The sequence below is a fragment of the Lottia gigantea genome (genome assembly GCF_000327385.1).
Source record: "Lottia gigantea unplaced genomic scaffold LOTGIsca_19, whole genome shotgun sequence".
Taxonomy (NCBI): Eukaryota; Metazoa; Mollusca; class Gastropoda; family Lottiidae; genus Lottia; species Lottia gigantea.
Genome location: NW_008708358.1, coordinates 2188342 through 2214347, shown reverse-complemented (window position 1 = coordinate 2214347; position 26006 = coordinate 2188342). Strand labels below are relative to the sequence as shown.

At 37.1% G+C, this 26006-nt stretch overlaps 5 protein-coding genes across 5 annotated transcripts; 3 read left to right on the top strand and 2 right to left on the bottom strand.

The window, feature by feature from the left end:
• Window positions 1-4310: 4310 nt before the first annotated feature.
• Window positions 4311-5204, top strand: LOTGIDRAFT_159175 (hypothetical protein; the record flags this gene model as incomplete). Its single annotated transcript, XM_009052817.1, has 3 exons — window positions 4311-4569; window positions 4799-4855; window positions 5179-5204. 3 exons carry the CDS (start codon window positions 4311-4313, stop codon window positions 5202-5204), a joined length of 342 nt encoding a protein of 113 aa, XP_009051065.1.
• A 655-nt stretch (window positions 5205-5859) lies between these two features.
• Window positions 5860-7979, bottom strand: LOTGIDRAFT_159174 (hypothetical protein; the record flags this gene model as incomplete). Its single annotated transcript, XM_009052816.1, has 3 exons — window positions 5860-6041; window positions 7491-7547; window positions 7763-7979. The coding sequence occupies 3 exons, from the start codon at window positions 7977-7979 to the stop codon at window positions 5860-5862; spliced, it is 456 nt and encodes a 151-aa protein (XP_009051064.1).
• A 3644-nt stretch (window positions 7980-11623) lies between these two features.
• Window positions 11624-17581, top strand: LOTGIDRAFT_159173 (hypothetical protein; the record flags this gene model as incomplete). Its single annotated transcript, XM_009052815.1, has 7 exons — window positions 11624-11697; window positions 12372-12549; window positions 13159-13311; window positions 14764-14766; window positions 16256-16275; window positions 16903-17080; window positions 17363-17581. 7 exons carry the CDS (start codon window positions 11624-11626, stop codon window positions 17579-17581), a joined length of 825 nt encoding a protein of 274 aa, XP_009051063.1.
• Window positions 17582-18609: 1028 nt separating this feature from the next.
• LOTGIDRAFT_231427 (hypothetical protein) lies at window positions 18610-20503 on the bottom strand. Its single transcript, XM_009052814.1, has 4 exons — window positions 20466-20503; window positions 19775-20084; window positions 19199-19255; window positions 18610-18707 (listed from the first exon to the last, which is right to left on the bottom strand). Exons 2-4 carry the CDS (start codon window positions 20064-20066, stop codon window positions 18697-18699), a joined length of 360 nt encoding a protein of 119 aa, XP_009051062.1. The 5' UTR covers window positions 20067-20084; window positions 20466-20503; the 3' UTR covers window positions 18610-18696.
• Window positions 20504-21147: 644 nt separating this feature from the next.
• LOTGIDRAFT_159171 (hypothetical protein) lies at window positions 21148-25268 on the top strand (the record flags this gene model as incomplete). Its single annotated transcript, XM_009052813.1, has 7 exons — window positions 21148-21254; window positions 21529-21616; window positions 21860-22012; window positions 23756-23823; window positions 24285-24462; window positions 24745-24879; window positions 25080-25268. 7 exons carry the CDS (start codon window positions 21148-21150, stop codon window positions 25266-25268), a joined length of 918 nt encoding a protein of 305 aa, XP_009051061.1.
• Window positions 25269-26006: the final 738 nt, after the last annotated feature.

Genomic DNA, 26006 nt, shown 5'->3' with positions numbered 1-26006 from the left:
GCCTGCAAGACAAATACATCATCAAAACATATTTATTTTCCTCAGTGAAACTCTTGACAGGACTCGAGTCGGCGACAAAAATCGCCACAAATACCCATGTTTGCCCACACCTTTATGAACCCTGAATTTACTGAACGTTTGAATTCGGAATTAATGCCAAAGAAATTAAAGGTGATATGCCAAAATTAAGATTCATTTAAAGGGACTGCTACTTTAGTCTTAGAAACGGTTTTTTAGCCAAGCCAGTCAGTTATAGTGTTTACAGCTCGCCGTCGAATTTTTAAGCCTTCAAATCCATGTGTGGCCAGAATTATCTGCGTTTGGATCTTACTCTTTGGTTTATAAAAAGACACATTTAAAAAGTGAGTAAAATTCCTAGTTGGACTATTTACATATTTACAAGACGCAAATCAACCCCCAATATGGCGCATCTTTTCTTTTAATATTAGGCTGTGGCTGAAATTTGACCCTCCGCCCTCAGACGATGCATTTCCTTCAATCGGTCCTATGACCTACGGTGGAACCAGGACATCCTGATTATATCCTACCGTTGTACCGAGTTATCTTTTTGATCTCAATTTAATTGAAACGAGTGACGTCGCCAATTTTATCCCAACTTCGTTTCAAACACTAAGACACTCTGCCCCTTAATTTTACCCCCAATCTCGGGATGCTGCCACTGACACTGGTTGGAATAAAAAACATTAAATGGCAATCATTTTTTACAAAAAAGTTATGTAAATGTTGTGAGTTGTAAAATGTTCCTCATTGCACACTGCTTGGCGTTTTCAGTGTTCATTAGCCTTATAAAATACAGAAAAGTAGGATGTGAGTCATGAAACTCATATTGTTTTTACACCTATAAAAAGGCCAATGCCCACATAGTCCGAAACTTGCAACCGTGTAAATGGTTGTTACCACAATAGGTTTTGTGACCACAATAGGGGAAGGTTACCACAATAGGGGGATTGTAAACACATCAAGGTTTGTTACCACAATATGGGATTGTGACCACAATATGGGTTTGTTACCACAATAACGTTTGTTACCACGATAGGGGATGGTTACCACAATAGGGGATGGTTACCACAATAGGGATGGTTACCACAATAGGGATGGTTACCAGATTAGGGATGGTTACCACAATAGGGATTGTTACCACAATAGGGATAGTTACCACAATAGGGATGGTTACCACAATAGGGATGGTTACCAGAATAGGGATGGTTACCACAATAGGGATGGTTACCACAATAGGGATGGTTACCACAATAGGGATGGTTACCACAATAGGGATGGTTACCAGATTAGGGATGGTTACCAGATTAGGGATGGTTACCACAATAGGGATTGTTACCACAATAGGGATGGTTACCACAATAGGGGATAGTTACCACAATAGGGATGGTTACCACAATAGGGATGGTTACCAGAATAGGGATGGTTACCATAATAGGGATGGTTACCACAATAGGGATGGTTACCAGAATAGGGATGGTTACCACAATAGGGATGGTTACCAGATTAGGGATGGTTACCACAATAGGGATGGTTACCACAATAGGGGTGGTTACCAGATTAGGGATGGTTACCACAATAGGGATTGTTACCACAATAGGGATTGTTACCACAATAGGGATAGTTACCACAATAGGGATGGTTACCACAATAGGGATGGTTACCACAATAGGGATAGTTACCACAATAGGGATAGTTACCCGAAAGAGACCGAAACCTAGACAATCAATAGATATTGTTTTCACGATATAAAGACTGATTGTTACAAAATATGGAATTTGGAATTTAAGGATGTTACTACAAAATGGCTATGTACCACACGTAGTTTGTTTCCGTGATAGGCATGTATTACCACATTATGGTTTGTATCCACATTAGAACTGTTACCTCTGGGGAATGTTTTCACAATAGTTACTAGTGCATCAGTGGAGATTGTTACCATAAAAGGGATTGTTACCAAAAAAAGATATTGTCATCACCATTGGAGTTATAACCAAGGTTTTTTAGTTAAAGATAATGGTACTGATACCACAATAGACCTGTTACCGCAATAGATAATGGTAATGTTACCACAAGAGAACTGTACCGCAATAGATAATGGTAATGTTACCACAAGAGAACTGTTACCGCAATAGATAATGGTAATGTTACCACAAGAGAACTGTTACCGCAATAGATAATGGTAATGTTACCACAATAGAACTGTTACCGCAATAGATAATGATAATGTTACCACAATAGAACTGTTACCACAATAGATAATGGTAATGTTACCACAATAGAACTTTTACCGCAATAGATAATGGTAATGATACCACAATAGAACTGTTACCGCAATAGATAATGGTAATGTTACCACAATAGAACTTTTACCGCAATAGATAATGGTAATGATACCACAATAGAACTGTTACCGCAATAGATAATGGTAATGATACCACAATAGAACTGTTACCGCAATAGATAATGGTAATGATACCACAATAGAACTGTTACCGCAATAGATAATGGAAATGTTACCACAATAGAACTGTTACCGCAATAGATAATGGTAATGATACCACAATAGAACTGTTACCGCAATAGATAATGGAAATGTTACCACAATAGAACTGTTACCGCAATAGATAATGGTAATGATACCACAATAGAACTTTTACCGCAATAGATAATGATAATGATACCACAATAGAACTTTTACCGCAATAGATAATGGTAATGATATCACAATAGAACTGTTACCGCAATAGATAATGGTAATGATACCACAATAGAACTGTTACCGCAATAGATAATGGTAATGTTACCACAATAGAACTTTTACCGCAATAGATAATGGTAATGTTACCACAATAGAACTGTTCCCACAATAGATGATGTTTATGTTACAAAAGAACTATTACCATACGGCTGTTACCGCTACTCCTCATAATAAGTGCTATCACATCTCCGTCATTATCACAATGGAGACGATGATGCGTTATCGCAAATTGCTAAACATTTTGGCGATAAACTTAGGTGCCTTTCCAGATATGCCCCTTCAGAAGAAACCTGTCCTTGTTAAAAGGGTCCAGGAATCTACCACGGCATAGGAAATTACGTTTATCACCCAATCTAAACGACACATTTCGGCATAGGGATTCTCCAAATCTGCCCCTTCGGAAGGAATCTGTCCTTACCCAAAGGCTTTAAGAATCTAAAAGACTCATTTCTATCCATTCACAACAACTCCATTTCCACATCTGCCCCCTTATAAAAAAAATGGAATGAAAGGCATTTGACTCACGATCGAATCCCGGATCTAAAGGTTACAGAGTAAATATTTTTCATAGAATTATGCTAACTACGCATAACACATGCAATAAGTATTTGAAAACGTGTGAATAAAATCTTTACACCCTTTACAATGTGTAAAGATATAACAAAGGTGGTGGTGATGGTAAACATTCAGTTCCCAGCTATAGAGAATTCAGAATTGTCAGTAGTATTTCCTCATTTTAACAGGATCTCTTAGAGCCATTGAAGACCAGACTTCCCGATACAATTTTACAGGATCTCTCACTCATAACAATTCTTAAGATTTAAAAAGTTGGTTGATTCAGCGTGAACGTGGATAAAGGATTCTTTGAATGGAATTTCAAAGCAACAAAAGTTATAGAGAACAATAACTATTTTAATAACAAAGCGACGTTTGAAAAGGAATAAATTAAATTTAGCAACAATTGACTATAAATCTGGGATGGGAATGACTATCTCCATAACAAGAAAATCTTTAGAACAAGTAACAGCAGGTATCTTGAGTATAATCCAGCAAGTACGTATCTTATTTCATAGAACACTGACTCTCTGAAAACCATCTGGTTTATGCTGCTGTAGATGAGGTCGAAAACTTTGATTTCCATACAACAGCGGCCCCAGATTCGGACTTTCTTCGGAAAAGGAAGATTGACGATTGAAACATGACTGAGATGAGTGTCATGTGATGAGGACAGCAAGGGCCGGGGAAAGACAAGGCAGTCTGAAAGTATGATTATGTCATAAGAACAGTCAAGTATGGAAAAGTCTCGATGATAAACAAACAAGGTTTACAAATAAATAACATATTGACGAAACATTGATAGCAGCTAATGAATTTTTCACATGAGGAAGCATATCAATCATAAATGAGTAATTATTTCATAATGAAAAGAGGTATCAGGTGTCTAGAAGAGTAAGCATACCTTGTCTGGCGCCACACCTGTCATGGCAACATTCAATAACGTACATATATATTTTGATATTCACAATGTAGAATGAAAGGTGCAGTTGTTTTACTCGTGGCTATGGTAGTAATGATGGGTCAGACTGATGCGTGGAGATTTTGGAGAACAGCTGCATCAGTAGCTGCTGGCGCCATTTTTTTAGGTAAGAGAGACGTAGAAGATGCCGATTTCAAAGCTGAACTTAAAACAGCTGCTGAAGATGGTGTTTTAACTGATGAAGAAATCAAATCTGTATTTGTTCTTGATGACAAAGGTTTGGATAAATTCAAAGAAACTTATGACATGAACGGTAAGTACCAGACTCCAAAGTATTGGGATTCTAACAATGTAAGGGAGAAGCTGGGAAGCTGACTACACCTCAACTGAACAATCACAGTCACCGCTTGTCGATCATGCTCTTCTATCTTGAAAAAGAAAGTATCGTGTCTAAAAGTTGTCTGAAGTTGCGACCATTCTTTTGTCGCATTTGCAAGACATTGGTTTTTGATATCATTAGCATTTCCCATATATTTTTACAGATGATGGAACTATACAAGTTACAGAGTATGAAGCAGTTGCATCTCTCGCCAAAAGTAGTAAGTCATATTTGTCTTAATTTAATCAATTTTTGGTATATTTTTTACATATATTTTTGCGTGACGGCCACGAAATGAGTGAAGAACCTTTAGCCTGCACACCAAGAATCACACAGGGCCTCGGTTTTGCATCTGGGTCTCAGGGAGAATCTTATCAATCGAAGGATTTATGACTCAACTACCATATAGTTGAACTTGGTTGAACCAAGTCCCTATTCATCTAGTTGAGCAACTGGACCTGGGGATGCCGAAGACTGAAAATTCGTAATCATTCGATGTCCATTCTGCTTTCTGACAAAAATTGCATCATGTTGACGTTGCAGGTAAGAAATACCGACCATCCAGTTGATAGCAGTGTCGTTGCCCTACTAGGAATCCGCTAAGATCCAGGGATCAACTTAATGAATATATTTTAAATTTCAGTGACGGAATAAGAGAAGAAGATAACACTGGAATGATGATAATTCGGATCTGATTATCTCATTGCAAATTATTATTAGAATAAATTAGTGCAGCAAAAGAGTGATTTAATTTCTGTAACTAGTTGCGGGATGGATACGCATCTGTATCAGAGACGTTAGAAATAGAATGGAGTTTTACGTCCTATTTTTTCTGCTCCAGATTGGGCTAATAAGGATCTGGGATATAAAGACCAAAAACATTTTATTTGTGAGTCAAACCATGGTTTCCAACCTTGACACGAAAACATCCCTGAAATCATCGCCCTAAAGGCGTGGGAGGGTTGCCCCACTAGAAAAGTATTATTTTCATACGATTTTACTTCAAACTATGTGTCAGATGGCACCAAATCAATTCAGTTTTCGACAATTTTGAAACCTAGTCAAGGCTGCTGCATTTTGAACTTGGCCTTGACAGTTGTCAACAAGAAATGTTGTTATTACAGTCAAGCTATTGTGGCTATTGAGAGGGGGTTGCCCCACTAGAAAAATATTATTTTCATACGGTTTTACTGCAAAATATGTGTCAGATGGCACCAAATCAATTCAATTTTCGACAATTTTCTTAAGAGAACTCTGAGCATCCCTTAGGGGCTTGCGATTATGGAACCTAGTCAGAGCTGTCGCATTTTGAACTTGGCCTTGACAGTTGTCCACAAGAAAGGTCGTTAAGCTATTGTGAACTTTGTCTTCATAATAACTTTGACATTGGGAAGAAGATGGATACCCTGAAAATATCAGATGTTCTGTGGAAGGTCGAGACCAATTGGCAAAGACTGGTCGCCTTATACCATTAAAGCTCTTATTTTGGAATCTTAGTTCCACTTTTCTACACTTAGCCGCCCTTCGTCCCTAGCTGTCTAGGTGGAAAACTCATATAAAACTAATGGTAGTCGAACAAATTACAGTATACTCTGCTGTACATGGAAACAGTAGGAAGCAAATCACACATTTGTTGAATCTTTATTAAAGTAACAGTAAAATTATCACATAACAAAATAACTGTTTCAATTGATAATGTGTAAAATGATATAATGGTTCAAAAAGTGTTCAATATCACTATCTTACCGGCCTCTGATACGAGTAGATATATATAAACCAAATTCTAACGATCCGAACCGCCAAACGAAACCCAAAATCCCCAACCATTGATAGCAGCTAATGAACTTTTCACATGAGGAAGTATATCAATCATAAGTAAGTATTTCATAATGAAAAGTGAATAGTGAATAAAGGTGTCTAGAAGATTAGGTACTTCCTGCTTGGCGCGAAATCTGTCATATCGTCATATCGTATTTGGTGAGACCCGACATGTTTTGCACTATAGATTCGGTTCCATTGGTGAGTGCTGCACATCCGTTCATAGAATCAACCGGAAGAATGTTTTCCACGTGTGCCAATACCTGTAGGTGTAGAGTGGCGAATAAAGGAATAGAGTGGTAGGTGGTGAATGTGACATCTGGTTTCGTTCCGTACGATTGAAACCAGAATTGGAAAAGACGGAATCTGTTCGGAACTATCCAATCGGGCGACACCTATTTGATATCTTGGCGGAATCTTGCCTTCATATGTTAGCCTCAAGGACAACCATTTTAACTCCCGACTCCCTCAACTTATTAAAAGCGGGAAAATAGGACGTAAAACCCCATTTCACTTCTGAATCTCAAATAAGTCAGTGCTCTAACGTCTCCGATGCGGATGCATATCATACTGAACTAGTTACAGAAAATAAAAAAAACTCTTTTGCTGCACTAATCTATTCTAATAATAATTTTCAGTGAGTTAATCAGATCAGAATTTTCATCATTTCAGTGTTATCTTCTTCTCTTATTCTGCCACTGAAATTCAAAATAGATTCATAAAGATTGGCCTAGCTGGGTCGAAAGCATCTCATGGATTCTTTGCAAGGGTACAACTGCTACCGACCTGATGGTTGCAAAGTATGACAACAGGGTCAAAAGAAGATTCACATTGTTGCTGACCACAACTGCCATCTGTCAGTTATCGACTTGCTTAATCGAGTTAAGATACTGGTTTGTGCTAACAGTCGTTGAATATCGTTACTGCCACAGTTTTGCAGTTCAGTTGGGACAATAAATCAATGCCCTATCCTATGTGCTTCTCGGTGTAAGTAAGTATAAGTAAAACTAGAATGAATATAAAGAAATATGACTTACTACTTTCGGCGAGTGCGACAACTTCTTCATACTCTTCAACTTTTACGACACCATTGTCTGTAATAAAACAAAACGCTCATGTCGAACTACTAGAAAATGCGACTAAGGATGGTCGTCGATTCTAACCGATTGGGTCCCAGAATAGCGGCAACTGAATTGTCCATTTGTAGGTGTATCCAGCTTAACTAAATCAAGCGATCGATCAGATCTTCCTTTACTCTGTCAAAATTCCAAAACATGGAATGAAAAATAAGAAACTTTTTGGTACTTACCATCCATATCATAAGTTTCTATGAATTTAGCCAAACCTTTGTCATCAATACCAAATACAGATTTGATTTCTTCTTTGGTAAAAACACCATCTTCAGCAGCAGCTTTAAAATCAGCATCCCCTGCGTCTCTCTTTCTCCCAATTGTGGAAATTACTAATGGTACATATGGCATAATTCTTTCCACCCGTGTCCACCAGGCATCAGTTGTCTGACCCATCATCACTACGATAGCCACGATTAAAACAACGGCAACTTTCATTCTACAATTAAATATAAACAAATAACAAATAGGCTGGATGATAAAAAAAAACAGCATAACTCCCCCCTCTCTTCCATCAAACCCTGCAATTGACCATCAATATTTCCCAACCAGTGTTATCCTGAACTCATACCCGTCTCTCGGTCATGTTTGCCCCCGACCTTGACTGTTCTTAACATGACCCTCCCAGTTGCCTTTTTCCAAAAGTTTTCGACCTCATCTATAACAGCATAAACCAGATGGTTTTCTTCGAGTCAGTGTTCTATGAAATAAGATACTAACTTGCTGGATTATTCTCAAGATACTTGCTGTTACTTGTTCTAAAGATTTTCTTGTTATGGAGATAGTCATTCCCATCCCAGATTTATAGTCAATTGTTGCTAAAACTGATTTATTTCTTTTCAAACTAACTTCTATTTGTTTGTTTTCCATTTGTTGAATCCTTTATCCACGTTCACGCTGAATCAACCAACTTTTTAAATTTTAAGAATTGTGGTGAGTGAGAGGTCCTGTAACAAAATGTATCGGGAAGTCTAGTCTTCAATGGTACTGAGAGATCCTGTTAAAATTATGATATAGTGCTGACAAAACTCCGCAAGAGGCTGTCTGAGAGATAACAAAAAATAAAGGTTTTGTGATTTTTTCACCTATGTTATTTCTAGCTGTTGGGCTTTTACTCATACTTATTCAAATATCTATTTTCTTCTTTAACTGGGATTCGATGCCGACACAATGCGGATATTTCAATCCAGTGTCCTTCTAAAACAATCTAATTAGTAAACGAGACAATCAACTTTGTAACATTTTTTTTCTAATGCTCCTGATCTAATTGGGTATATCATTGATTAGATTCTAGCAAAATGCTTCCAGGGCTCCTTCCAGCTACTTTACTGTCACATCCAAACGATGCCTTGATCAATTCTGCCTTTCAGAATGAAACTCGATTGAAAAATCTGAAGGTATTGGTGTTAGGATGGAATCCCGGAACTACAGGTAAACGAGGTAGCGTCTAAATTTGTTCTTTATCCTGTAAATGATTCTTCATCACCATATTGTTCAAACTGAGAAGGAAATAGTAGTTATTGTCAATGATACCACAACGATATAAGTATGAATACAATCCCAACAGTTTCTACAATGAATATAGGTTTAACAAAGGTGCAACAGAATTGTCACCAGTATTTCCTCATTTTAACAGGATCTCTCAGTACCATTGAAGACCAGACTTCCCTATACAATTTTACAGGACCTCTCACTCATAACAATTCTTAAAATTTAAAAAGTTGGATGATTCAGCGTGAACGTGGATAGAAGATTTATCTGTGAATGGAAGTTCATCGCAACATAAGTTATAGAGAACAATATCTGCTTTATTAAACAATGCGACGTTTCGACGGAAACTAGTGGAAGAAATAAATTAGTTTTAGCAACAATTGACTATAAATCAGAGAGACGAACGACAGAAGTTCAAAGATTGTCTGCAATCTCTCCAAAACTATCACAGTATCCTTAGCAAGCAGGCAAGTATCTTCTTATCTGTCTCATTGACTCTCAGAAATTAAATTGTATTTTATGGTCATATCATGGTAGCGACGAAAGACAGGACCGAAATTAGTGTCTCGTAACAAGAACAGTCAACGAAGGGCAAATACAGTTATTAATTACTTTTCTTTTTAATATTTTGATATTTAGATTGTAGAATGAAAGTTGCCGTTTTTTTAATCGTGGCTATCGTAATGATGATGGGTCAGACAACTGATGCGTGGTGGGTTCGGGTTCGAGTACCACCAGTTATCGGATTTGGTAAGAGACAAGTAGAAGATTCTGGGTTTCTAGCGAAATTTAAGGAGGCTTCTAAAGATGGTGTTTTAACTGAAGAAGAAATCAAATCTGTATTTGGTATTGATGACAAAGGTTTGGCAAAATTCATAGCAACTTATGACATGAACGGTAAGTATAAAAAAGGCCCAGTATCTCATTCCAAATTACTGATCAAACCAAAGTATTGGCAATAGGCATTCTGACCACAGTAAACTGACATTGGCCATAGTTGTGTTCTGCTATCGCACAGGAGGAAAACCAGATTTTCATGTCTTTTGTCCACAGAGGTCATAATCTTGCACCATAGTCGCAGTTTCTGGTACTAGTGGTTGATAATTTTTTTCGATATGATCGTTTAGCTTTGGTTTTTACAGGTGATGGGGTTGTACAAATTTTTGAAGTTGTCGCACTTGCCCAAAGAAGTAAGTCATATTTCTTTTATTTAAGCAGTTTCGTTCTGGTTTTACATATTATTATTGCTTGAATGACGAATTGATCCTGGCAAAAACTGACCCTGTAAGTCGACCTCGGCCGACCTTCAGTTGATACTTAGTAATTGCGAATTTCCCCTACAAGGAATCCAATGAGATGATTTTAATCGTCATTCGACCTAGTCTCACCTTAATGAATCAATTTTAAATTTCAGTGGCAGGATAAGAGAAGACGATATATCGTGAAATGATAAAACTGTAATAGTTCTATGCTGAAATGATGACTACTATGGTCCGATTATCTTTATTGAAAATTATTTTGAGAATAAATAAGAAACATTGTGTTTCATATTCTTATTTTACTGTTTTATTTTTTTATGCTAAATGTTCTAATGGTGTTTTTCCGTAACAAGATTTATTAGCCAATGTACATGCACCAGCATTAGGAGCCATAATCATGGATCTGGGTCATTGTTCTACAAAACTTAACTTAAATAAAATCCAGAGTTTAAGAAATATAGCAATCTGGATAAAGTTTTAACTAAAGTTGATTTTAGTAATTGACCGATCAGATGACTGAAACACTAACATCAGTTAAGTTTTCGAGAATGAGACCCCAAATCGAAGAATTATAAGGGGAGGGGGGAAAGGGGAGGTTTGGGTGTTTGGAGGGCTGTGAGCGAGTCAGAGCCACATAATTTTCAAGGGGAGCTAATTAGCAGCAGGTTCATTCCGTATGTTTAATGATAAATTTGAAATGGGGGTAGGGGAACACGGCCGGGTCAGTCCCTATTCTGGGGGAAAGGGGTCGGTGGGGAGGGGACATGGCATGGTATAAATGCCACGGTCATGGATATGCTGATATGTAGACAGGGACATTGTCGTGGTGGAACAAAACTCCTTTAGTAAAGATCAACCGTCGCTGATAGCCTACTTGATAACTTCACGCAACTCTCTCAGCAGGTCAAATCAGCATGCTAGCACCTCTCCAGCAGAGGGAACCGATTTGGCTTTTTGGGGCGCTAGTTTTTAAAGTGCTTCCATTGGTTAAATTGAAGTTTTGTTTTTGGTTGAAAATAGTAAATCCTTGTCTCATCCATGATTACAAATAAGGCGATAAAATCATCCAAATGCGTTCCAAAACGGCATTAATTTATCACAGGATCTCTCAGGAATCTGTTCTGCTGTCAAGATCTTTGGTACCCATTGACATTCCCAACAATTTGAAAATATATTTCATGTCTTACTTTGAAGAGTGGTCAATTGCCGATCATCACCATATGGTCATCACCATGTCGTGCACCCATGTTGGCCTAATGTAATGGTTGCTGTTGAAAACCTTCGCGAGTCATGGTTCTATTTTCATTGAATTCCTTAAGTCGAATCATGTTTAAAACAGAGTCCAACCTTACTCTTTATCGGAGGTAAATCGACCTCCATCAAGATCTCCTACTACAGCCAATGAAATCGTTGCTGCCTTGAGGAAAATGGCGTGTAATAACTTCTCACCATAACAATTGTTTCTCCGTCGTCAGTGCGTCAGCCAACACGTCACTGAAGTGTGACGGAGACCTTCCTCCACCACAATTCTCAAAATTCAAAATGTTGGTTGATAGCAACAATTGGCTATAAATGTAGGAGAAGAACTACATAACTGACAGATCTTCAGACTTAGGAAGCAGTAAGTATCTAGTTTCGTTACTTACAATATTTAGGCCTAGATCTTATGTTTTCAACCACAGGGACATGTTCTCCAAGTGAGGACATTTGCACCTTTCTTTGGGGACAATTGAAAAAGTCCAACTACAATATACACAACATTTCATTACACTATATAGGCCTACAGCCGACAGCCTACAGCCTACATCTACGGCCTTGTATAACATTGTGTTGGAGAACTCTAAGACAAATATTTATTTTATTTTTTTCGGTACGATCCAACACAAGTTTGAGGATTCCAATGTAGACTGGGTACCAATCCAGTACTTTTGATCTTGCAAAATTTTCTTTATCATATTGATGTTTTAAAATCGAGAATTCATTTTGTTACATTTTAGATAATAAGGCTCCATCTTGAAACATGTAAACTGTATTTCAGGATGCGGTTATCACTGGTATTTGGTGTGTGTATTGTGGCAGGCTTAGTTGGGTTACTTACAGCACAATGCGACCGTAACGATGATATTGATGGATGTAGTATACCCTTCGGTTTACATACGCCTTTTAAACTGAGATTTACACCATCCTGTTACAAGCATGATGTTTGTTATTTTTGTGTGAGTTATAACGTCTATTTTCATCATCACCGCCGTATTGTTTTCCAGCTTTTCCTTAACGTTGATTGCAGCCAATGGGAGAGCTTCGTTTGTGATATGCATGGGAAGTGAATTCATTCACCGTCTTAGTGCTTGTTTTTTTCTTGAGTGTGAAGCCATTTTGATCGCTGTAAAGTGTATTTTTATGTTATGTAGAGATGGTCATATGTAGTACCTTCACGGTGCGAAGAGCCACGTCCCGAGGCCTTGTTTTTATTAGCCTACTACTGGAAAACTGGCCCCTTGGCAATACATCGGGGGAAATGCATGATCCTTTGGCAATGGTGTATGACGTTTATCACATCTAAGGATTGCTTTCACAACACCATGTCATTAGAGACTAATAACCTTCCTATACAGACCATACTTTACTATTCATATGTCTAAAAAGCAGTCTCGCAGCTTTAAAGACTAAATGAACCTCAAAAGCAGAAGAGTAATTATCTCCCTTTACTCTATTGCTATCAACCCCCAATGCTTCAGACCACAGTCTATAGAAATCAATGTACCCCTCACCTTGTACACGGTAGCATATTCCTGTAGTTTATTTCCAGATTGTTAATATTTCAGGGGGCTGCTCTTGGTATATCAAAAACTACATGTGATGATAAATTTTATAACGAAATGAATCAAGAGTGTAAAAATGTTAGCAGAAAGGACGTTGATAGACAAAATCTGGGAAGTTTGTTCTGCAAAGTATTTTCTGGTAGTTATTATGGAATGGTAAGGGTATTCGGAGCCAATTATTACCCAAGTACCTCGCCAAGTTGGTGCAATGAAAGCTGGGTTAGTGGATGTATTCCTTAATCTATTGAGGAAAAAAATACGCAGTTAATATACAGCAGTATACTGATTAGACAATAAAAATTTATACTTGAATAGAAAATAAAACCCGGCTTATTATGGGCATTTTATTCTCATATCAACCGAACCCGGAAGATAAACTTGGACAAATATGTGCAGCGTTTTGCTGTAAAACAAGGCTATGTTTAAACTAAGACAGATAGGCAGATAGGGGGTGGGGGGTTGAACTCCCTCATAGTTATTATGGAATGGTATGGGTATTCGGGGCCAATTATTACCCAAGTACCTCGCCAAGTTGGTGCAATGAAAATTGGGTTAGTGGATGTATTCCTTAATCAACCGAGGCTCAACAATACACTGTTAATATACAGCTGTTCTACTGACAAGCCAATATAAAGTTATACTACTTGCTTTCAATAGAAAATAAGGGAATTTAACCCGGAAGATAAACTTGGACAAATATGTGCCACGTTTTGCTGTAAAACATTCAAGGCTACGTTTAAACTAAGACAGATAGGCAATAAATAATCATAATTGTCACGTATTTGACTTTAAAAGTCACGACAAAAAAAGGCTTTAAGACATCAAGTCTTAAACCAGTGGCGGTGCAAATGTGGATACAGGAGTAGAACTCTCTCCATGAACTCTTAGAACTGCCGCATCTTGAATCTCTACCTCGACAGTTGTCCTTCCATTGAGTCAGTCTGCCCCCCCCCCCCCCCCCATCCCCACCCCATTTGAACCCTAGTCCCGCCACTGCCTTAAACTCGAAGGGAAATGTCAGGAAATCGCGTCTAATTCTCAACATTTCCTACCTACGTTAGGTTCCCCACACCCACCACCAACGCGCCTGTGGCTTTGCGGACTCTAAACTGCCCCCCACGTTAGAACTCCAGAGCTGTCCGTTTAGAAGAAGACATGGTTGACATTTCTGTAAACAAAGAGGCTTTGTTTTTTTAAGTAAAAATTGTCCAAACTGCGTACAAACAACAATTATCATTTATTATAACACGTCGCAAAAAATATATTAAAAACAATGAATGACAACAGCTTTTGCAACGGATATAAAAATGAAAACTTTGAAGAAAAATACAACTTGTCACCGATCTTCACGATCTCAAGCTATTAAGAACTTTTTGGGTGTGGGGCGGAGGGGGGTGGAGAGTCCTAAGATATTTTTGGCCTTGTTGAGTCACAAAGGTGACGTGACGTTCGAATTTGAGCGAAATGACATTGATGTCGCTTGTTGCCCCAGGCAATCTTGCTAAGAATTATTGTCAAGTTGTGTTCGCCGATCATTTTAATATTAATAAATTACAACCCTTTGCGGTTTCTGAAAATCTGACAATCTATGGTTCCTATTGCTTATAGAAAGTAAGTCAAATCGTAGAATTCGAGTCGAACATGTCGAAATGTTGGCCATTATATAACATCGGATCTGTGGCTAATTATTGCCACTGATATATTTTGACAGTTATGCTGGCTGACTGGCGGATGATGCCTTAATTAACTGAAATAACTGAAATGACCCAGATGCATACCAGCGTAGTTATTAAAAGTCGTAACACGGATGGATTATGAATAGTTTAATCGCAGTATTGGCGAATATTGACCTGTATCATGATCTCCACTACACCTGCCTTTTAAAATCAATACCTGTGCATCATAAATTTGGTACCATCTATAAACATTCCAATGAATTACAGCGATATTTAACAATTCTGTGAGTAACTACGTGTTGGTGAAGGTCTATTAAACGGCGTAATTGATATTAATAATTCTGCAATTCGTGAATAAAACCAGTCAAGTTTAGCTAAAGTCACCTTCTGAGGTAACTTTACCACAGCTTTCATTGAAAGTAAATGTTAAGCATGACTTTTCGTAAAGTTTGAGCGGTGCATACTAAAAGTTCGACTTAAGTTTAACTTTAGTCGAAGTTTATGTTAAGTAGAAGTGCTGTATACGGCCCTTACATTCGTTTTCAAAATTTATAAAGTTGTTAAAAACGGCTTTTCGCATTTTTAAGAGTAAAATAAAGCAAACTATTTGATCATTGGTGTATTATTCATATTATCCATGCATTCTGAAGGCTCAATATAAACTCAAATCCACTTGGTGTAGCTTAATTTAGACTCCATGTTTGTTTACGTCACCAAATGACGTGAAGCTATATTTGAATTTATTGGCCACATTTTCGTATTGGAATATTATGAGCCAAATCTATAAGGAGGTATTGAAAGTTAAAACTGATTTAAATTAATATATTATATTCTTGCAAAATGAAATTGAAAAATAATCTTTCCTGTTGCTGAAGATGATAAATAGAATACAAAAATACGCGAGTAGCAGTTGCATATAATTAAGAGTTTTAACCAATCATAAATGGCCATGGCTGTACAGACTGGATAACAGAAAAAAAGACAAATTGATCGTTCTATTGCGGTCACTGGTCAGGTCTGCATTCCCTTCGTAATTAGCTTATTATGAGTTAATCAGGGACTCGTGAGACACACATTTTTTTTTCTCGATCATCAGAACACCTCTACTTTCGATTGATATTAGTATTAGACATCCAATAATCGAATATATATATAAATATATGAACATAAGTGAACCCATCTTTAATTTAGCGCGATCTTGGATAAAGAAATGAATAAGTTTTTGCAACAATGGACTATAAAATGTAGGAGAAGAAGGACAGACGTTGGAAGTTGACTGCAATCTCTCCAAAACTAGTATATCTTAAGAACAAGCAAACAGGTAAGTATCTTCTTTCATGCCTTTTTGTAGTCCATCCGTGGATTATGTTACTACCGTCTACGTATTCTTTTTGTCTCTCTGAATACCAACTGTTCTTCTTCAGTTTTTCGACTCCTCAACTAGGTAAGTTAAATATCTTAAGCCTTTTGCAACCAGCAATATCTGAAAGTTATTGGATTTTCAACAAGCTCTGGCTGTATTGATAGCATTTTAAAGAATCTGATTAACTGTTGATCAATCATCGGTCCAGTGGTGGTGCTGCCTCCCGAGACTGGCGGCAGTCCGACTCAATGGGGGTGGGGGTGGGGGACAAATTATCAAAGCTGAATTCAAAATGAATACAAACTCTGTGTTGGCTAAGGGGGTTTGGTGCATTCTAAAACATATTTTGGAGCACAAAAGTAAAAAGATCATATTTTTAAATTTGTTAAAAATCAAGTGGAGGTAAAATTGAGGGTGCAAACCATTTTTCTAGGAGGGCAAATGCAAAATTACAAAGTTTCATTAATCATAATATCCTATACTGTTGAAGACTTGATTTTCAGATCGACCCATTCCAACGGCAATTCCAAACATTTTTAATGATTTAAGAAATAAAGGGCCTTATTCTCATAAACCTTACCTAAGATGATTTTATTATTTCAATCGATTTTAAATTTAGTTTTATAATCAAATCAGATTACTGTAAAAAATAATTCTTAGTTTTTTGTGAATAAGGCTCCATTTTGAAACATGTAAACTGTATTTCAGGATGCGGTTATCACTGGTATTTGGTGTGTGTATTGCGGCAGGCCTGGTTGGGTTAGTAACAGCACAATGCAACCGTAACGGCGATATCAATGGATGTAGTATACCCTTCGGTTTACCTTTGCCTTTTAAACAGAAATTTACACCATCCTGTTACAAACACGATGTTTGTTATTTTTGTGTAAGTTAATTAATTAAAAAAGGTTTCTTAAAACAAAATTGTGTATCGGAGACACTGATAGCATCAATTTGAACTATTTCAAGTTTCAATCAGACGTCTGTGGTTTCTGCAATTCCACAAAAACTAAGAGTTTGATGACGTCACTAATCGCGTAGGGCCTTAAATATGATATAATTATATTTAGCGATTAGTGACGTCATCACAATCTATTATTGTAGTACGGGCCTGGCGGTAGGAGTTCGTAGTTTATTCCTGTCGTTGATTTTTAGTTTTCTATTTTAGGGGGCGGCAAGGGCTATTTCAAGATCTAGATGTGATGCTAAATTTCTTACAGATATGGAAAACGCGTGTCGAGGAATAGGAAACAGTCAGGATAGAGAGAAGTGTTCAAAATGGGCTAATAGATATAAAGGAGCTGTAAGATTAGGGGGTTTCTTATATTATAAAAAAAAGCCTAAAAATTGGTGCAGTGAAAGCTGGGTTAGTGGATGTCTTCCTTAATCTACTGAGGCACAGAAATACACTGTTAATATATATATGTAATGACCAGACAATAAAAAAATATCCTTGATGTTTTGCTTTTCTTTTGATTCGGGTTTGTGTTTATTTACGATAGTGCCAGGCCAAAAATATAGCAATATGAACTTAAAGGCGATATTAATTTGTGGCTTCTAGTTGCACCATTCCAATATTTGCGTAATATGTCTGTGGTTCTTGTAATTATTGAATTCTGTACCTTATATGGCGTTACAATCACATGTTGTTCAAAAGGTCTTTGAGATAGCTATGTAATAAAACACTTAGTTTTAGTGGAATTCCAAGACTCGCAGAAATCTGACCGAGAACTGGAGTGGTGCAAATCAAATTGAAAAAAAAACGCTATACATTTGTCAGCCAAATCTCAAAATAGTCTGCGAGTATTTAGTAAAGGATGGGGGTTGTTTATGCTTTGAACTTTTTTCGGATATATTGGGGGTGGAAACCCTCGTATTTTTGGACTCATGAATTAGATATAATTTTAGTTACATATCCTCCGTTTTCATTGGCCCACATGGTGCAGAAAAGTAGAACGTAAAACTCCATTCATTTCATTTCTCCATTCCAAATGTCCTTCATTAGAACGATCTGGGCGTCAAACTCATTTTTTCATTCTAAATAAGTCAGAGCCCTAGCGTCTCAGATGTATGAAGCCTATATAGACTGTATGGTTTGTGTTAATTTTCGATGGTACCAGACCAAACACAGCCGTCACTGTTCCGATCCCTATCATTCGGACAACAGACACCGGTCATTGTGTCAATATTTTTGTATGAATCCCCGAGTAGATGGAGGGGAGGGTGATACTTAAGTTTTTAGGGATGTTTAGGGGTTGTACACCCTTTCCATTCCATAACCCTCTAAATTAGTCCAGTCTGGAGAGGAAAAATATAACGCAAAACTCCAATTCATATCTGCATCTCAAATAAGTCAGTGCTCTAACCCATCTGATGTTGATGCGTATCATACTGAACTTGTTACAGAAACTAAAAGACCTTTATGCTGCACTAATTTATTCTAATGATAATTTTCAATAAAAGAAATTCGGTCCAGAATTTACATCATATCAGCATTAACTCTTATCCTGCCACTGAAATTAAAAAATAGATTCTTTAAGGTTGGTTCAGATCAACTGGCGATTCAAAGTATCTCGGTGGATTCTGTCGAAGGATATAGTGGTGAACTGGATTGGATGACCGCAGATTACACTGAAACGATGCAATTTTTTCAAGAAAATTAACCAGTGGCGTGTCCGACTTTGCCCCACCCCTCTCCCCTTTTAATTTTGTTTATCATTTTACTTAGTGAACGCATAGCCCCTAGAAATTTGTCTAGCCCCTGTCGGGACCCCTCATCTAATGTATCCTAGAAACGCCGCTACAATTAAAGGTAAATGAGACTAAATCCAGGGATTGATCAGAATCTTCGAGATGCCGACACTCTTGTATTTGAGATGTGACAGAGGTCCTTTGATATAAACTGGATCAGATCCCTTTGTCATTCATTCCTGAAAGCACGACACATAGTGGTCGTGATGCCATTAAAAATAGAACAAAATTGATTATATAAAGAAAGACTTACAATTCTCGGTAAGTTCGACAACTGTTTCATACTCTTCAACTTGTACAACTCCATCGCCTGTAATAAAACAAAGTGAAACGCTCGTATCGAAAACTTAAACAACCACTGGCGACCACGTCAAACAATGATCGCCGATTCCGATAGCTTGGCCCGAAGACACGATCCAGAGATCAAGAGAGAAGAGCTTGAGATTCCAGCGGAAATTGTGATTTTCCAATAACGGGTGCACACAAGTTGCCTTAATCAAGCGATCGATCACATCCTCTGTGCTGGCAGGTGCCATCGGGGGTTGGTGATATGGTCCAAAAATCGTTAATTACAAATGGCATAACCGTTCTCACGAAAGATTAATTTTCATCAAATTTAACTTGGTAAATGTATAAGACAATATGGACAGGAAAATACCAAGAAAAGCTTTCTATAGTCTTTTTACGTTCAAAATTTAGTGTCTGCTACAAAACTCGCTGCTATAATATATCAATTATGTCCAATTTTCACAGGACTATATTTTACACAATCACAGTTTTCAGTGGTCAGAATTCGGAACGAGTGATACTGGACCTTTTTGGTACTTACCGTCAACGTCATAAGTTGCTTTGAATTCAACGAAACCATTGTCGTCAACACCAAATACAGATTTGATTTCTTCATCAGTGAAAACACCATCTTCAGCAGCAGCATTGTATTTAGCTTGGAACTCAGCATCTCCTGCTTGTCTCTTACCAACGGCCCCGATTACAAATGGTATATATGGTCTAATCTTTCTAAAAATTTTCCTTCCTCTGCGAATTCGTATTCGCCACGAGTCGGTTTCCTGACCGATCATCATTACTACCAAAACCACGATTAAAACAACTGCAACTTTCATTTTACAGTTTAAATAAATCTGAAAAGATGAATAAGAAAAATATGATCACAATATCTATCATCCAGTTCCTCTTTGTCTTCGTAAAACTTCGGCGCAGACAGGTAAAGTCTATAGTCTAAAAGTTAACTGATGCTCGTTCAATGTTTTGTTCCGTGTTTTAAGCGTCTGTTATACTATCCTAATGCATTTACTGTCCTAATGCCTTAAGTTGCGAATAGACGGGGTGCGATGTACAGTGCAGGATTATCGACACAGTAGAAAATAGAAGAAACGAATCGTGTCCAATCAATTCTTCGCATTCTGTGATTCGAGAATAGTGGTGATTAAAATCAAGGTATAGGACGAAGTTTACAATGGATTAACATTGTGAGTAAAACAGTTTATTTAATTAATACTTACAAGGCTTTTCTCTGTGTTTTGTAGATTTGTTAGACCATCTAACTTTCAGATTCTATTGTTTTCTCCCTAATTTATAGTCAATTGTTGTTAAAACTAATTTATTTCTGTTGTCACTCAGTTACATTCTTTATCCAGGATATCGCTGAAGTTTGATGCTACGTTGGTGAGAGATCCTGTACAAATTGCAGAAAAATGCGAGATGAAGAGATTGAGTTCTGAATTTCGCAGGGGAATCGTGTCGTTGCATTAAGGAAATAACGTTGACAATTCCTGGTTCAGTAAGTTTAGATATTACAATGATTAATATTATCAAAATGCAGGATTGTTCGGTGTTTATTTTCGCTTTTTTCAGGAAATTGTTGGTGATGTATTCATACCTTTAAATTGAGAAATCATTTATATTTTTCATATATTTTTTATTGCATAACGTATCATCTCCATATTTTTTTATTTTTTTGCTTGAATTTAACATGACTGTGTGCCTATCTAGAAATATTTGGAGATATATGAGTGTCTCAGTATTGTTTCCAATCCGTGTATTTCTAGAGAAAGTAAGAAACCAATCTGTAGATATTATAGAAGAAAAATGTGAAAATTTTCCGCAGCTCCTATTCTAATAAAAATTGTAAAAATATATAAACAATTTTTAAGTGCTATTAACAACATTCCTATTGTGGAACATATGGCAAATAATGGCGATATCAATGGATGTAGTATACCCTTCGTTTTACCTTTGCCTTTTAAACAGAGATTTACACCATCCTCTTACACGATGTCTGTTATTCATGTGTAAGTTAATGAAAAGGGCTGTAAAGAGGTTTCCAAAAAAAACAAAATTGTATATCGGGGACACTGATAGCATTAATTTGAACTATTTCGTCGGGGTGGGAGCTGGGGGAGGGGGGTGCAAGTAATACATCCGAAGGGGTATGGTCTTTAGTTGCATAAGAAGGGGGGGGGGGGCAATCCATTTTTGCCCCCACTCCCACCCTCCCGAAGCTATGGGCCTGACTGTAGTTCATAGTTTATTCCTGTGTTGATTTTATTTAGTTTTTTATTTAAGGAAACGTAATTCTATTTCAAGATCTAGATGTGATGCCAAATTTCTTACAGACATGGAAAACGCATGTCGAGAAAAAATAAACAGAAAGGTAAGAAAGAGATGTTCAGAATGGCCTAACAAAAATAAAGGAGCTTTAAGATTAGGGGGTTCTTTTATAAAAAGAAATTCTTAAAATTGCTTAAGAGACTAAATGAACCTCAAAAGCAGAAGAGTTATTATCTCCCTTTACTCTATTGCTATCAACCCCCAATGCTTCAGACCACAGTCTATAGAAATAAATGTACACGGTAACATATTCCTGTAGTTTATTTCTAGATTGTTACAATTTCAGGGGGCTGCTCTTGGTATATCAAAAACTACATGTGATGATAAATTTTATAATGAAATGAATCAAGAGTGTAAAAATGTTAGCAGAAAGGACGTTGGTAGAAAAAATCTGGGAAGTTTGTTCTGCCAAATGTTTTCTGGGAGTTATTATGGAATGGTAAGGGTATTCGGAGCCAATTATTACCCAAGTACCTCGCCAAGTTGGTGCAATGAAAGCTGGGTTAGTGGATGTATTCCTTAATCAACCGAGGCTCAACAATACACTGTTAATATACAGCTGTTCTACTGACAAGCCAATATAAAGTTATACTACTTGCTTTCAATAGAAAATAAGGGAATTTTATTTTCATGTCACCCAAACCCGGAAGATAAACTTGGACAAATATGTGCCACGTTTTGCTGTAAAACATTCAAGGCTACGTTTAAACTAAGACAGATAGGCAATAAATAATCATAATTGTCACGTATTTGACTTTAAAAGTCACGACAAAAATGGCTTTAAGAGAACAAGTCTTAAACCAGTGGCGGTGCAAATGTGGGTACAGGAGTAGAACTCTCTCAGAGGAAACATGGGATGCATGCGTCCATGAACTCTAAGAACTGCCGCATTTTGAATCTCTACCTCGACAGTTGTCCTTCCATTGAGTCAGTTTGCCCCCCTCCACCCCATTTGAACCCTAGTCCACCACTGCCTTAAACTCTCAGGGAAATGTCAGGAAACCGCGTCTAATCACCCCCCCCCCCCCCCACCCCCAACGTAAGAACTCCAGAGAGTCCTAAGATATTTTTGGCCCTGTTGAGTCACAAAGGTGACGTGACGTTCGAATTTGAGCGAAATGACATTGATGTCGCTTTTTGCCTCAGGCAATCTTGCTAAGAATAATGGTCAAGTTGTATTCGCCGATCATTTTTGATATCAATAATTAATATTCTGAGGTAACTTTACCACAGCTTTTATTTTATACCATTGAAAGTAAACGTTAAGCATGACTTTCGTAAAGTTTGAGCGCTGCATACTAAAAGTTCGACTTAAGTTTAACTTTAGTCGATGTTTATGTTAAGTAGGAGTGCTGTAAACGGCCCTAACAATCGTTCTCAAAATTTAAAAAGTTGTTAAAGACGGCTTTTCGCATTTTTAAGAGTAAAATAAAACAAACTATTTGATCGTTGGTGTATTATTCATATTATCCATGCATTCTGAAGGCTCAATTAACTCAAATCCACTTGGCGTAGCTTAATTTAGACTCCATGTTTGTTTACGTCACCAAATGACGCGAGGCTATATTTGAATTTATTGGCCACATTTTCGTATTGGAATATTATGAGCCAAATCTATAAGGAGGTATTGAAAGTTAAAACTGATTTAAATTAATATATTATATTCTTGCAAAATGAAATTGAAAAAAAATCTTTCCTGTTGCTGGAGATGATAAATGGAATACCACAATACTCGAGTAGCCGTTGCATATAATTAAGAGTTTTAATAAATCATAAATGGCCATGACTGTACAGACTGGATAACAGAAAAAAGACAAATTGATCGTTCTATAGCGGTCACTGGTCAGGTCTCCATTCCCTTCGTAATTAGCTTATTATGAGTTAATTAGGGACTCGTGAGACAAACTGCTATTTTTCTCGATCATTAGAACACCTCTACTTCCGATTGATATTAGTATTAGACATCCAATAATTGAATATATATATAAATAAATTAACATAAGTGAACCCATCTTTAATTTAGCGCGATCTTGGATAAAGAAATGAATAAGTTTTTGCAACAATGGACTATAAATGTAGGAGAAGAAGGACAGACGTTGGAAGTTGACTGCAATCTCTCCAAAACTAGTATATCTTAAGAACAAGCAAACAGGTAAGTTTCTTCTTTCATGCCTTTTTGTAGTCCATCCGTGGACTATGTTACTACCGTCTACGTATTGTTCTTCTTCAGTTTTTCGACTCCTCAACTAGGTAAGTTAAATATCTTAAGCCTTTTGCAACCAGCAATATCTGAAAGTTATTGGATTTTCAACAAGCTCTGGCTGTATTGATAGCATTTTAAAGAATCTGATTAACTGTTGATCAATCATCGGTCCAGTGGCAGTGCTGCCTCCCGGGACTGGGAGTACATTTTTCTAGGAGGGCAAATGCAAAATTACAAAGTTTCATTAATCATAATATCCTATACTGTTGAAGACTTGATTTTCAGATCAACCCATTCCATTATCGTTACGGCAATTCCAGACATTTTTAACGATTTAAGAAATAAAGGGCCTTATTCTCATAAACCTTACCTAAGATGATTTTAATATTTCAATCGATTTTAAATTTAGTTTTATAATCAAATCAGATTACTGTAGTTTAAAAACAAAAATAATTCTTAGTTTTTTGTGAATAAGGCTTCATTTTGAAACATGTAAACTGTATTTCAGGATGCGGTTATCACTGGTATTTGGTGTGTGTATTGTGGCAGGCCTGGTTGGGTTAGTAACAGCACAATGCAACCGTAACGGCGATATCAATGGATGTAGTATACCCTTCGGTTTACCTTTGCCTTTTAAACAGAAATTTACACCATCCTGTTACAAACACGATGTTTGTTATTTTTGTGTAAGTTAATTAATTAAAGGGATTGTAAAGGGGTTTCTAAAAACAAAATTGTGTATCGGGGACACTGATAGCATCAATTTGAACTATTCCAAGTTTCAATCAGACGTCTGTGGTTTCTGCAATTCCACTAAAACTAAGAGTTTGGTGACGTCACAAATCGCGAAGGGCCTTAAATATGATATAATCATATTTAGCGATTAGTGACGTCATCACAATCTATTATCGTAGTACGTAGGAGTTCGTAGTTTATTCCTGTCGTTGGTTTTTAGTTTTCTATTTTAGGGGGCGGCAAGGGATATTTCAAGACTTAGATGTGATGCCAAATTTCTTACAGATATGGAAAACGCATGTCGAGAAATAAGAAACAGTAAGGATAGAGAGAAGTGTTCAAAATGGGCTAATAGATATAAAGGAGCTGTAAGATTAGGGGGGTTCTTATATTATAAAAAAAGCCTAAAAATTGGTGCAGTGAAAGCTGGGTTAGTGGATGTCTTCCTTAATCTACTGAGGCACAGAAATACACTGTTAATATATATATGTAATGACCAGACAATTAAAAAATATATCCTTGATGTTTTGCTTTTCTTTTGATTCGGGTTTGTGTTTATTTACGATAGTGCCAGGCCAAAAATATAGCAATGCGTGGTCCATATGAACTTAAAGGCGATATTAATTTATGGCTTCTAGTTGCACCATTCCAATTATTGCGTAAGATGTCTGTGGTTCTTGTAATTATTGAATTCTTAACCTTGTATGGTGTTACAATTACAAACGCTGCTCAAAAGGCCTTTGAGATAGCTATGTAATATACACTTAGTTTTTGTGGAATTCCAAGACTCGCAAAAATTTGACTGAGAACTGGCGTGGTGTAAATCAAGTGGTGTAATACATAGTTCCAGTAAAACCGCTATATATTTGTCAGCCAAATCTCAAAATAGTCTGCGAGTATTTAGTAAAGGATGAGGGTTGTTTATGCTTTGAACTTTTTTCGGATATATTGGGGGTGGAAACCCTTGTATTTTTTGACTCATGAATTAGATATAATTTTAGTAACATATCCTCCGTTTTCAATAGCCCAACTGGTGCAGAAAAGTAGGACGTAAAACTCCATTCATTTCATTTCTCCATTCCAAATCTCCTTCATTAGCCCGATCTGGACGTCAAACTTTTTTTTCCATTTTCATTCTGAATAAGTCCGTGCTCTAGCGTTTCTGATGTACGTGTATATGCATGTATATGTATAAATAGGCTGTAGGGATTGTGTTTATTTTCAATGGTACCAGCCCAAACACAGTCGTCACTGTTCTGAACCCTATCATTCGGACAACAGACACCGGTCATTGTGTCAACTATATAGACATATTTTTGTATGAATCCCTGAGTAGATGGAGGGGAGGGTGATACTTAAGTTTTTAGGGATGTTTGCGGGTTGTACACCCTTTCCATCCCATATCCCCTCTACTTTAGTCCAGCCTGGAGAGGAAAATATAACGCAAAACTCCAATTCATATCTGCATCTCAAATAAGTCAGTGCTCTAACCCAT

What these genes read in the sequence shown, in the direction of transcription:
- LOTGIDRAFT_231427 (XM_009052814.1), bottom strand. Translation starts at nt 20,066, where the DNA reads ATGAAAGTTGCAGTTGTTTTAATCGTGGTTTTGGTAGTAATGATGATC. An exon ending in AGCAACTTATGACGTTGACG is followed by an intron (nt 19,256 to 19,774) that starts GTAAGTACCAAA and finishes GTTTTATTACAG; the next exon opens with GCGATGGAGTTGTACAAGTT.